At 43.8% G+C, this 13700-nt stretch overlaps 1 protein-coding gene across 1 annotated transcript; it reads left to right on the forward strand.

Moving 5' to 3' along the window:
• Positions 1-9566: 9566 nt before the first annotated feature.
• On the forward strand, positions 9567-12212 carry marcksl1b (MARCKS-like 1b). The gene is made up of 2 exons (XM_071526523.1): positions 9567-9847; positions 10801-12212. Exons 1-2 carry the CDS (start codon positions 9662-9664, stop codon positions 11344-11346), a joined length of 732 nt encoding a protein of 243 aa, XP_071382624.1. The 5' UTR covers positions 9567-9661; the 3' UTR covers positions 11347-12212.
• The last annotated feature ends 1488 nt before the right edge of the window (positions 12213-13700 follow it).

Raw genomic sequence — 13700 nt, forward strand, 5'->3', positions numbered from 1 at the left:
ACAAAATTGAAAACTTCAATTCAAAAATATTGGTGTCGGCTTTGAAAAACCTGTATTGGTTGAAGCTGATGCTGTAGGTAAAGTCTCTTTTCTTTTGCCTTCCTCCACAGGCAGGTCAGAGGTCAGAGGTCAGGATCAGCTGCAGAACACCGATGGAAAGTAGGAGCATAATATTTTTATCTTTAAAGCTTGCTGTTCAAAAGCCGGTAGATTCTGGAAGATGTTCTGTCCTTGTTATCGGAGAGGCACTTTCATTTATTTGTTTTTATGTCTTCCCTCCCCTGCTTACTAAGTTTGAAACTCAGGAGGCCTATGGAGACCAGCAGGTTCAAAACCACCAGCCTGTGATCCCATTGTGGGATCCTGAGGAGAAGCGGTGGTCCAGGTCCCAGCCTGGCTGCAGAGGAAGAGGAAGAGAAAGGAGGGGAGTAAGTCAGAAGAAGACAAGGACATTGGTGTTGTTATCCTTGGATGTAAAAGGAAGACAAAACGCCTGGAGCCTGAGCCTGTCCAACCGGAACTGCAGAGGAAACACAGGAGCAGCGAGGCCAAGTGTGAGAGGAAGAGGAGGAAGATGAAGGAGAAAGAGACTTGGCAGAATGAGACGCTGGCCTTGATGCTGGCTCTGCAGTTCAACCACTGGAGTTGTAACAGTGAATCTGATGGCTGCTCAACTTCAATTCCAAGTGTAACTCCAATTTTACACTTTGTATTCAACTTAAAAGCACATTTCTTTCTGCAGTGTGAAACACTAAGGATATTTTTCTCTATAGGAGTTATTTCTGTTCACTTAAAACTCAAAATGAAATATCTTCTCAGTAAAAAGACTTTTGTGATAATGTCTTTAAACAACCACTTTTACATTCTAAGCCTGGGTGCCTTGGTAGGCCTAAAGGGCTGAGGGCTAAAAAAAAAAAAGGTTAAAGGGCTTTAAAAAAAAAAAAAGGAAAACATCACATGATGATCATATCTCACAAGACTTGTCATCGTTTCCACTTGAACTTCAGTCCATCTCGCCCTCACTGTTGAGACAAAGACCTTATAGTGAGTCTCAATCGGTCTTATATCCTAAAAATACATGTGACAGAATTAGACACTCGGAGGTGGTTAACGGTTGTGAAACACGGTGCATGTTTCCTGTGAGCGCAAGACTTGTCATGACCTCTAATGCTAGTCAGTTGGCGATATTAGCAGAAGTAAACCAGTGTGCCAGTATCTTGGTGCAGTAGGTTCAGCAGCACCACATATCCAACAAAGGCTAAAAAGCCTTTTCGCTTGTTTGGGCTGAGTGATGTAAAGGGTCTAGTAAGGACAGACAAAAAGGGTTTCTAATTTGGTGTGTGTATGTGCATGTATGAGTGTGTGTGTGTGTGTGTGTAAGTTTCTCCAGGCCAGGCGCAGCCACTGGCGATGCAGCTGCAACATTAGTGGGTCAGTGTGCCATCAACCCATTCATCAGCACTTCTCTCTCCCTCTCCTCCCTCTGCCTCCATCTCCCCTCTGACTCACCATCCACCCGTCTATCCCTCGCTTTTCCCGGCCTGCTGGATCTATATATCTCACTGCCTCTCCTTTTCTCTCTTCAGGTCTGGCTGTGGCTGCGTGCAGAATATTTGTATTGAATTCCTTCAGACGGGAAGATGGAAGCAGTCAAATGAGTTGTTCCAGTGAAGGGATCTGATGAGGTGTGTGTTTTCATGCACCAAGGAGGAGGTGGCAAAGGTCGACGTGGACCCAAAAGAGCAACACGTTTTCTCAATATGATAATATCGCATGGTAAAAAATAATATTAAAACAGCTTTGGAAGCTATTTTGAACTGATATCAGAAAGATATTTAGGTTCTGATTTCACAAAACAATCAACTTTAATTCTGGTGTCGTATCAGCATCTACGCAATGTTGAAATGTTGACTGGTTTTCCCTCAGTTAGCTGCTAATATTCTCCTATTGAAGAGGTTGTTAAAGGTTTATATCACCTGTTTTATACATACATTTACTTCAGAATGGGCTAGTCTGTTCTGTTTCAGGTGGTTAGAAGAGGCATTTTTACTTGGATTGGGCTATTATTCCGGTTATTAGTGAACCATTGAGCTCCTGTCTTCCCCTAGTCTCCTGCTCCAGCCGACCAGAATTCCCCAAGTTCAGTGTCTCTCATGTATTCCCACTTTATCTTTCCTTCTGCACATGTATTCATGAGATACATTCATGAGATGTAACGCAAAAAGACAAACCAAACCCAAGATATTGTTGTTCAAAATCTCTCTCTCTTTCCCCTCCCTTTCCTCTTTTTCCTGGTTTTCCCTTTCCCCTACTTTCCTCTCACATTCTATCTCTTGCCTACTCTCAGGATGGATGGAGAAAAGCGAAGGAGAGAGAAGGAGGAGGAGGAGGAAAGGGGGGGTGGGGTGGATGTGTTGTTCAGTTCTGCTGAATGCGCTCACATGTATGAAAGGAGAAGCGTTTATTTTAGGACTCTTGCGTGGGTGTACACAGATTTGAAACACACACACACACACACACATGCGTGCACTCACACACACACACACACACACACTAGGGAAGTGAGAGCGCCAAAGCCCAGAGATAGGCCTGACCTACCTTTACATCAATCTGTGTTTGAAAGCTGCTGTGAGGATGCTTTTCCCTGAGCCGGCTCTCTAGCCCTAAGACTTTTCCATATACCTGTATTCTCAAGATGCATTACACATTAGCAAACACAGAGACATGCCGACACACACACACACACACACACACACACACACACACGCAGCAACCCACAGAAACCAGGGCGAATGAAGAGAAAGAAAAGGACATGAACGACAAGAGGCAAGAGGCAGAGAGAAAAGAGACAATAAAAAACCTCTCAGCAATACCTTGTCTGTGTTGTTGTGTCATATTGTGTCAGCGTTGCCATAACGTTATTATGCTGGAGAAACTGTTGTCATGGTAATAAGGTCACTGGCATGCTCATATGTCAAAAGGGATTTATACTGGGCTGACACCATTTCCAGTGCTGCATGTGCCAGGCATGTGTGTATGCATGTGTGTGTGTGTGTGTGTGTGTGTGTGTGTGTACATACAGTATGTTAGACAAAGACAGACCAGGAGAATGAGTCTGGTCATTTCTTACTTGGTTGATTAACAGCTAGGCTTAAATCCCGTTAGTATTGCAAGTTAAGTTACATTTCCCGAACACAGATTTCAAAATCAAAATCTTAAAAAAATTGGACCATGACAAACACTGGAAAATATCAAAATTCACACACGTGGTTCAGAAAACCCTCTGCCAGTTCATCCCCTCTGTATTGTGTAGTTTGGGTGAAACCCATCCCACACCAACATGTACACAGTAACATCCTTTCTAGGGAATTCCCCACAGGGATTCCCCCGTCTCTGACCATAACTAATGAGGCAGAGTAATAAGAAGTGGACAGAAAGCGAAAGTGAAACAGCAGGCCCAGATACTTTGCAATTACGCTTGGCAGGATGACCCAGTGACTCCTATCAGCAACAGTATAGTATTTCAGCATTAACAGGAAAGTCCCAATCAGTTCCCAGAAACTGCTTGCTGCCTCTCTTTCATTAGACTTTCTGTTTGGCTCGTTTATAGGAAGAGCAGGGAAACCTCTGGAACTTCCCATGTCATTGCACCAGAGGGAAAAAAAATACAAGTGCATACAACAATCTATTATATTCTAGTTGTGTGTGAGAAGTCCTTAATGCATAATGGAATTTCCAAAATGCATACTTGATTCACCATTTCAGCTTCTCAGTTTCAACATAGGAGCACACACATTCCCTCTGAAGTCAAAGTGCTTCTTTGTCACTCCAGACAAGATGTTAATGCGACCTACTTCTTTAACCAGACTGGTCCTACAACCCTCCTCCTCCTCCTCCTCCTCCATCATCATTTCCTCGTGCCACTGTTGTTTGCCCCCAACTCTGACCCTTGACCCCCCCCCCCGGCCGCCGCGTCGGCTCAAAGCTAAAGTCATGATTATTTTTTTTTTCTCCTTCCTCTCTCTATTTGTCCGGCGTGGACATCTGTCAGCTCAAACGCGGAGCCATATGCTACCTATTGTCCCTCCGCGAGGACCGGGAATCAGCGCTTACACGATTGAGCGAGCACTTAAGAAATATTGACCGTGGCTCGGCTGGGCTTTGATTAAAATGGCTGATTATAATCTGGGGCGGGCACTGGATTATTTTGGTTTAATCTTTGACACGATGATCTAAAGATGATATTGTCTGTTTGTTTGAGATTGTCCTGAAATAGTAAAAGGAAGAAGCCTTTCATGAACTTTCAAATCACTCTCTCCAGTTCTGTTTCTGCTGATTTTACACCCATAATCCTTTGCCTCCTCATTCTTTCTCTGCCTCTGTCTTTTTCCTCACAGTCGTACCTCTTCTCTCCCCCTCCAGCTGGGCTTGTGATGCTCATCCATAGGGCAATGAAGCAGAGGACAATGGGGCCTTTGGGAGACAGAGCTCTCCCTCTGTGCGAACAACACCCAGGAATACATACACAAAGACTCATTGACTGCAGGCAGACGAATGCAGAGTGAGAGGGCATAGGGCGGGGGTTGGATCGTACATTACACCGCTTAAGAGGGGAGAAGATATCTGGTGGCCTGACGTGAAAACAAATTACGACTGACAGAGAACAAAAGACACGAGGCAGGTAAAAGCAATTAAGAGACGAACTCGGCATTCCTGCGGCAAAAAAGCACATTCACAGTCCCGGCAGCGCTACATAGGACGAGCCTCAGGCCGACGACCTCCGGTCATGTGATCAAAGGGTCGGAGGAGGGGGAGGTCAAAGGGCAGGGAGGACTTGGAAGTATCCCCCGGAGGGAGAGCGGTTTAGCTCGGCGTGACAAGGTGACAGAGAGAAATGGAGAAAGTTAAGGGGGTGTGATTGGCTCAATTAGAGTTACAATGAGGTAATGAATTCCTAATAATCCTTTGCCGTCAGTTTGATGTAGTAAATGGCCGGTTCAGGCAGAAGAAAAGACTAATCTTAGATCTGTCCGTTGAAGCTTTAATGGAGTTACGGCCAGATCTTTGGCTCTGAAACGCATATCCATAAAAATGATATCACTGCTCATTTGAGCTGTCAGTATTAACCTGCTCCCTGTATGTAGGAATATAACGGAGGGTAAACCCATAAACACAGTTGACCCACTTTACCCTCCTCTTCAGGCTGACTTAAATGTTAATGATGTAAATTCATAGTATACATCATATTAAGTAGTATAAAACCGATGCTAGTTATATAAGGACAGGGTTTTTTAAACATAAATTAGTGCTTTTCTGAAAAATATGATTGATTTATGTTTATACTGGTGGTTGTTTGCCTTTATGATAACGATAACAGACTGGAGGTCATAGTCTACCCACCTTTTATTTTACCATTACATCACTGGCTGGATGGAAAGCACCTTTAAAACAGACACACCTCGACTCAGTAAAAAACACAGGCCAGAAACACTTAGGTGAATTCCTCTGAACAAGGTAATGATGAGACAGTCATGCTGCCTTTACAGCACTGTTTACCCACACTAACCTCTGACCAACAGAAAAGCAAGTTATGTTTAGTCATGCAATGATCTCACTATACTGTATCTGAAAACAATACAGTCATTGTACAATCAAGTTTTATTGCCTTAACTGCTTTACTTCCGCTAACCTTCTACCTAGACTGATTTATTAATTTGCCGATATTGTCCTTTTATTTGATATTGATATTGGCCAGTCATGTTGTCCATCTCTGATATGATGCAGTTTGTTTCATTACATATTTATGGAATAATTGATCAGTATTACACTGCTTGTCTATGGCAGCTGTTTCTAATGCAATATTTTGATCAGACTTCACATGACTATGCATGAATATGATTGGGATTATGATTATTATCCTGGATCAGAGGCTTTTCAATTCTGCCAAGAATACATGTCTGGGAGAAACACTGAATACGTGGATTTTTTTTTAAATTTCTGGCATGAAAATGGTCAAATTTATCAAAATGATCAGCATTTGCCTTGAAAAACTCATATCAGTCACACCCTACTCCATATACTTGATTCTCTCCTCCATACCTAATCTTCTTCACCGCCTTCCCTTCCCCCATATTCTTCTTCGCCCTGCTCCCAATCCGAGTATGTATCCCTCTTGGAGGTGTGTGTGTGTGTGTGTGTGTGTGTGTGTGTGTGTGTGTGGTGGGGTGGGATGGGTGGGGGTTTAACTGTTGTTTGATGACCTGTTATCACATCCCTCCCTCCACACCTAACACTATCACTCAGCTATCAGCATGTCATTCCTTTCTATTCACACATGGGATGTCACATCCAAATGGCTATGTGACAAACTCTACCTCTGGCGGTCTCCCCCCTCTCTCTCTCTCTCTCTCTGTCCCTTTCTTTCCATCTTAAGGCCTCGGCTCTCCTTCCATCATTCAGATCAGAAAACTCCCCTCCTCCTCCCTGCATTCCAACCCCCAGCACATCTATATGAGCTCTGTCACAGCTGATGCCTCCTTTGCTCCGTGTGTGTGCATAATGTGTTTCTATGTGTGAAGGATTGCTTCTCTGTGCCTTTCGCCCCCTGACGCTCGCTGGTCCCATGACAATGCTTCCCTTATGTGCACACATCGCACTGACACACACATGCAAACCCACACACACACACACACACACACACACAAACACACGTGGACACACATTACGCAGAGCGAAGAGTCAAGTGCGGCGATGATGAGACGATGAGCCCGTGCGTCGTCATCGCCCTCGTCGCCGTCGTCATGACGCGATTTTCACGGAAAAAGAAGAAAGGAGCAGTTGATATACTTCCATCTGTGAAAGTCAGCCGTGATGCCGTCTCCCCCCCCAGGGCCGAGTTACCTCAGGCAGGCTGAAGAAGCCCATTCACAGAGGAAGATGGCTTGAGGAGACGGGAGGGCCTGCGTGCCAGGCATTCCACAGTACACAGTGGACACATTATTATGACATTTACAAGGCCAGCCAGAGAGATACAGCGTGATGTGTGTGTGAGAAAAGGTTGTCCTCTCTGTGTGACTGCGGTAAGAAAGGAGCAGAGTTAGGGGAAAGCGGTGTTACACAGAGTGGAGCAACCTGGAATAACCTCCGATGCATTGTGATACATTCAGGTTCAAATGACAAGGGAGATTACGCACACTGTATGACAGTAGCTATGTGTACATGTGCATAATAATGTAACTACTGCCAATACTGTGAGTAAGATAAGAGTTGGATTAAGCTGTTTAAGCTGTTTACATGATTCCATAATTTGACAACTCCACATAATAGTCCTGTTTATGTGAGTACATGTGCCCAGTTTACGATGAACTGGGCAAATGCACAACTTGACCATAGTTCAAGACATGTGACTAAGGTGTATTATGCTTACTATAACTGAGAGCATAATCACATTTATATAATCAGAGTATGGTATTTCCATGGGCTCTGCTTCACTCACATTATTGTCTTAATCGCATGATAATCGCACTTTTGATGTGCATGTAAGTGTGTCCAGTGTTGCATCATGCAAGTGTCAGGGCGTCACTTCTGTCTCAGCGACTCAGACATGTTACCGAAATGTCTGTAACCTTACATGTGCATTTGTAAGCTGGAGAATTCAGCATTAAGGCAGACTGCCGACATGCATTCCAACGTTCTGATGACTTATAAAATCAATTAGAGTGATCGGTCACAGGAAAGATCAATTCGAGACACTGCACATTGAAGTCCTGTCCTCCCATAATTGAGAGTTGTAGGTTTAACAACTGTTGCAAGGGGTGTTTGTACGAGAAAACGATCAGTTGGAATGTGCATGATTATCACGTTATGTGCATGATTATCACATATTCTGCTTCTGGTATGTTGTTGACAAGCGGAAGTGAACAACAAACCTAGTCATGGAGCCATGAGGAGACAGCGTGCCACACTACTGCCTGACCCCTATTCTACAGCTGCATTCAACACCAGCAAAAACAAAATGTGTCCCCATATCCATAATGATGGCACAAACACATTGTTGAATAACAGGTTAAACCCTCATTCACCATTGTCTGACAAAAGTAGGTCCATTTAGTTATTCAACTGCTCCTCCAGCATGTGATGGGGACAGACAGGAGCGGAGGGGAAGGATGTGACTGGAGAGAACAGGCAGACACCATATCAGACTCCCCATTAATACCAATGTGAAAATTCACCTTTTCTGTCTCTTCCTACTGAAGCTGTCTGACAAGAAGTACCACATCTTTGTCTGGTCCTCTGTTACATATGTTTTCTTGTTATTTTTGAGAAACAAATGCATGATCGTTAAACTCCAACTGTCTTGAACTATTAAATGCTAACTGGTTAACTAGAGCTAATGTAAGCTGGTCGCATGTTGTGACGTAAGCATTTATTTTGTAGGCCATTTGTAGGAGTTTTGTGTATATGTAGAGCAGAAAGCACAGCAATGGTTTGGGATTTTTTAAAAACTGGCTGGACAAAGGAGACAACAAAACCCCAAAACCCCCAAAATGTTATTAGGTGGTAATATTAGCTCGTTAGCTATCGTTTGGTATTTAGCATTTTGTGACTCAGTTCAAGTCATATTGAAACAGAGTCACGTTAAGTGATGATAGACAATGAGTCATAGGTGACAGAAAGTGCGCTTCTTAACATTTCTGCCAATGGTGAGAACGCTTCCCCTTTCCCTTGCCTCCAGGTTGATAGTCAACTCCATTTCTGTCTGTGAGCAATTAGAATCTGAAATGAATGTGAAACCAGAACAGACGTTCAGAAACTTCCCGACTTACTTAGAAATCCCAAAATGTGAAATTGCAAAATGCAATAGCAAAATTTACTTGCCATGAACTGAGCACCTCCAGTGGAAACTGCATAGTCACATTTACTGACAACAAGGTATCAGTCATGTAACAGTTAAACTCACATTTACTCACGGGTGTCAGTTATGGCAAGGTGTGGCACTCGCCAAGTTTCACACAGACAAGCCTAAGTGTATCCAAATTTGATCTCGCAGTTTCCCTCTAAAGCTGATAGTTTGGTCACCTATTAATAATTTATCACACTTTATTTCTACAGACTAATAACTTCCACATAGACTACTGATACTCAGCGTGAACTCTAAGAACACGCAACCTAGATTCTGCATTGTCCAGGCACTGACTGACTGACACACACACACACACACACACATCACCCTGACCCTAACACTTCTACACACTGATACAAGGAGGGGAAGTGATTTCATGCAAAAAATGTAGATCTTTATCTTTATGCTGTGGAAATATTGTTCTTCACTTTCATGCCAATGAAGCACATTGAATTAAGTTGAACTGAATTAATTGCTGGGGGTCTTCTGATGAGGGTGGGGGACTAAGTCAGAAACTCGGAGGTGATTGGTCAGAGCTGGGTCGACATGCCCAGACGGGACATTGATTGGTCAGCACTCAGCAGACCCCGCCCATGGGCGGTGCCTTGGACCTGGTCTATGTTGAAGCGTTGCGTTCAACCAGTGCTGAGTTTAGTGGGTCTCTCTCTACCAGGGTGACAGGTCCAAAAAAACGGGGAAAACGGAGGGAACTAGCTACTATTTGAAGAAAACCCATACTTTTACTCGTTTCACCGGTGGATGCTTAACTTGCCCTGGGGTTGGATTAACTTCAAACCACTCTTTTTTAGTTTTTCTTTTTCATTTGCTTTAGAAGAAAAAAAAAACTCACCGAAAACAATGGGATCCCAGGCATCCAAGGGAGAGGTGGCCGTGGAGGCAAACGCTGCCGCCGCTGATGCTGCAGCTGTCAAAACCAACGGACAGGTACAGTCCAATGGCTCACTACTCATTCTTCAAAGCAGAAGATAGATAGAAATGGCTAAAATGTACTTTCGTCCAATTAAAACAATAGTTCAGCTTATTTAAGCGACGTTAACTCGGTTAAATTTGAATGTGAGGGCATTTTGGGTAAGTCAGGTGGGGCTTCTAGCATCTCTCTGGTGATGGTGTGGCTCCGGCTGGACACGGCGGACACTCGAAACTAAACATTAACCAGACTGTTGCCGTTGTTGGTCTCGGATAAATGGTTAAATGCAGGTTTAAAATGAGCACGTCGGTTGTTTGTTTTTTTTTCTTTTTGTGACAGGTTCAAACCAAAGCCCCCCACAACGTGTTTCATAGAGACATGCATGAAGGGGGAGGGGGGCAGTTTCAGGTTGGGCGCACGTAGGCAGCCTGCTACTACCTACTTTACAAATTGGGGATTTCCAAAACGTGTATGTGTGAGAGGAATCATATTTAGTCATAACCAGGCTAGTCTAGACCATTGTAAAATAACTGAATGAAATTTACACGCGTCTTATAAAGCGGGGAAAAATGTTTTTCATACATACATCTACTCCTCAAATGTATGTCTGGTATTTTAAAACCGTCTATTGTAGTGTTCTCTCTCTCATCCATCGATGAGCTCCAGCCAGTCTTTGTTGAGCCGATGTCTGTCTGGTACCTCATCTGGTCCGTGTGGCGCTACCGCCGCCTGTCGCCTGATTGCGGTACTGCAAGGCGTCGCCTCTGAGCCAGGCGACACGGTGGTTAATTGATGAGCACGACGATGCTTTCCAAAGAAATGAAGAAACACACATCTCAAATCGATTTTTGTTTGTATTTGATGCATGTGCAGAGATGTTTTGAGTACAAGGCATGTTTTTCTTTGTCAGAATGCTCAGCTTCAGAGACACCCAGACTGATTTTTATTTTCCTTTCTCTCCGTTTTCCAGGAGAACGGCCATGTGAAGACCAATGGTGACGTCTCTGCAAAGCCTGACGGGGATGCCGCCGCTACCAACGGCTCGGCCGAGGCCGCTAAGGAGCCCGAAGCCGGCGCAGGAGGCGACGCCATCGAACCGGCGCCCGCTGCAGACGGTGAGGCGGCCAAACCAGAAGGTGAGGCCGCAGCCAAGGAGACCCCCAAGAAGAAGAAGAAGAAGTTCTCCCTGAAGAAGTCCTTCAACTTCAAGCTGAACCTGAAGAAGAGCAAGAAGACCGAGGCCGTGAAAGAGGAACCGGCGGCGGCTGCCGCTGCCTCTGAGGAGAAGCCGGCCGAGAACGGAGCCGCCGCTGCCGCAGAGGAGAAGAAAGAGGAGGTGAAGGAGGAGGCTGCCCCTGCCGCCGCTGCGGCCGAGGCCCCGAAGGCGGAGGAGGGGCCGGCTAAAGAGGAGACCCCCAAGGAGGAGGCCAAGGAGGCGGCTGCTCCGGCCCCCGAGGCCACGAAACCAACAGAGGAGAGCAGCTCGACCCCCGCTCCCTCTGAAAAGAAAGAGTGATTGTATCTTTAGCTCACAATGAACTGTGTGAACTGTTTTTAAAGAGAGAGAGAGAAAATTTAAGAGTATATATATATATTTATATATATGTGTATATGTATACATATGTATGGATATATGTATATGTAAATATATACACATGTATGTGAGAGACTCCTTCGACGTGCCACTTTTCGTCATGGTAACAAGACGACAGACTAGATTCACTAGATCACTTCCCTGGTTACTGCTCGACATCTGGACCTTGACTTTGAGTTTTAGGCTGTGGGCTGGTCGCTATGTGGAAAATGGATTTTAATGGCTGGAGTGCGAGCTAATGACACCGTGATGGATGGATGGATGGATGGACGAATGGAGAAGGATGGAGTCGAAGCATCTTTTCCCTAAACATCTACCGATCGAGATGCCTCCTTCCTAAAGGAATGAAGCTAGATAGGCTACTAGGACACCACCACCACTTGAAATGACTGTTAAATAGAGAAAAAAAATGAAATCAGAAATTAAGAGACTTGCCAACTTTTTACATTCCTATATTTTAACCCAAATTTGAAGTATTTTGTGGTGTATTATAGAGAACCATCTTAAAGATTCAGAGAAGCTATGTCTTGTTTGTTTAAAGAAAAAAAAATAGACAATTTTGATTTTTACCTTACTATAAAAAAAGAAAAAGAACACTTAAGCTTGCTATGTTCACTGTTGCGGTTTGAAATGAAGCAGAGTTGTTTATCTGTCGTGTGTGAGCCTGAATCTGCTTTGTCTCTGTAAATACATTGGATTGATTTCTGTTCTTTATTTTGCTAATGTTGACAGATGTTACTGGTTTTATTGTAAAGTTGATAATGGTAAATAAATGTTGGTTACCTGCCCGTTTATGTGTCGTTATGGTTATTTACATCTTGCATTACACTTATTACCAAGTACTATCCTATGGTAAGAAGGCCCGAAGACTATTAGTCTTATTATAGGCTTCTATAGCACCCTAGAGTCAACTAGAGCCACTAGTAGGAGTCTAATGGCAGTGAGAGTAAGGATTAAGGATGAAGTACTGAATTTTAGTTCCTCCAATTATCTTGACCCTTGAAACTAAAGAGACATCTTTTAATGGTCCACACTGAATTGACTCCATGACATCTTATCTGCATATTAGGCGGGTAAAAGTTCAAAGTAAAAGCAATGTTAGTAGCTGCCATCTACCATCTCTTTCCATATTCAACACCAAAACCTAATACACCACATCAGTCATATTCATTAGGAAAGACCCTTGACATAACATTAGTATATCATTTAACCCCAGGTAGTTACAGTGCATGGTAAGAAACCTGCACACCATAGTGGGGGTGCAAAAGTTTCCAAGCAATACAATACAATGCATCTAAAAACACCAAGCTTGGACATCAATAAAGGCGCTGTGAGTTTTATTCTACTCACCCAGGTAAGTAGTCATCACTGGATTTGCACTCGACAAACTCAACAAAGATGAGAAAAGTGTAAGAAAGATGCCCCACAGCTGAGTATAAAGGCATAAGGCCAGTATACACAAGCCCAGCTTCATTCATAGTGTTAGAATTTTTACTGATGTGGATGTAGGTGTCAGATTGCTGTACGTGGCACTCGTTCGACAATCAGATGCTCCGTTTTTGTTATTCACTGACAGGAGAAACAGCCGAGTGTTTCCAGCTGATTAGTTTTCAGATCATTGAACACACCAGCACCATAATGTCCGATGTAACGACCCCTGGCCCTCTATTAGCTTCGTGACCCTGAGGTCAGCTCAGGGTGGGGGTCCATTTGAAGCCGAGCGGCCCCCTGAACATGACTCACTGAGCCCTAACACAGTAGTCTTGATCTGGTTGAAATGACCTAGTTCACATGGTGATATGATGAGTTGAGATCAGGGCTATATTTAGACCCCGCCTTCAAACAATTATGAATTATTTAAACGAGGCTGTAGCTCCATATTGATACAGCTCTTTGCCTCTTGCTGCAGATGCATTTGTTCAACTTGTACAATAGATTTAATGCATTAACCTTCCTCAGTTGCAGGCAAAATCAGCACAAGGCAGACCTAAATTGTAGATATCTTCCACATCTCACTTTCAATGACAGTAGGTAAGCTGTAAACTATAAATGGTCTCTCCTGTAAGAGTTAATTGTCTGGATGTGTTGTTTTATCCTCTATACTATTGTTTTTTTGCATAGTAATACATACATATTGCTATTACCTACATAGACTATACATGAGATTCAGCATCTTGGCTGTTCAGTTTAGAGGCGCTCCATTCCTCACTCAGCCAAACGGTCTGCAGAGATTTGAAAGCGGTGTCAAACACAACTGGGTTTAGACTGTCACCCTG

This window comes from Centroberyx affinis, unplaced genomic scaffold (assembly GCF_046629955.1).
Source record: "Centroberyx affinis isolate AG114_WGS23_722 - 3 ecotype Tasmania unplaced genomic scaffold, CSIRO-AGI_Caff_v1 ptg001421l_1, whole genome shotgun sequence".
Classification (NCBI taxonomy): Eukaryota; Metazoa; Chordata; class Actinopteri; order Beryciformes; family Berycidae; genus Centroberyx; species Centroberyx affinis.

What these genes read in the sequence shown, in the direction of transcription:
- marcksl1b (XM_071526523.1), top strand. Translation starts at nt 9,662, where the DNA reads ATGCTTAACTTGCCCTGGGGTTGGATTAACTTCAAACCACTCTTTTTT. An exon ending in CTGTCAAAACCAACGGACAG is followed by an intron (nt 9,848 to 10,800) that starts GTACAGTCCAAT and finishes TCCGTTTTCCAG; the next exon opens with GAGAACGGCCATGTGAAGAC.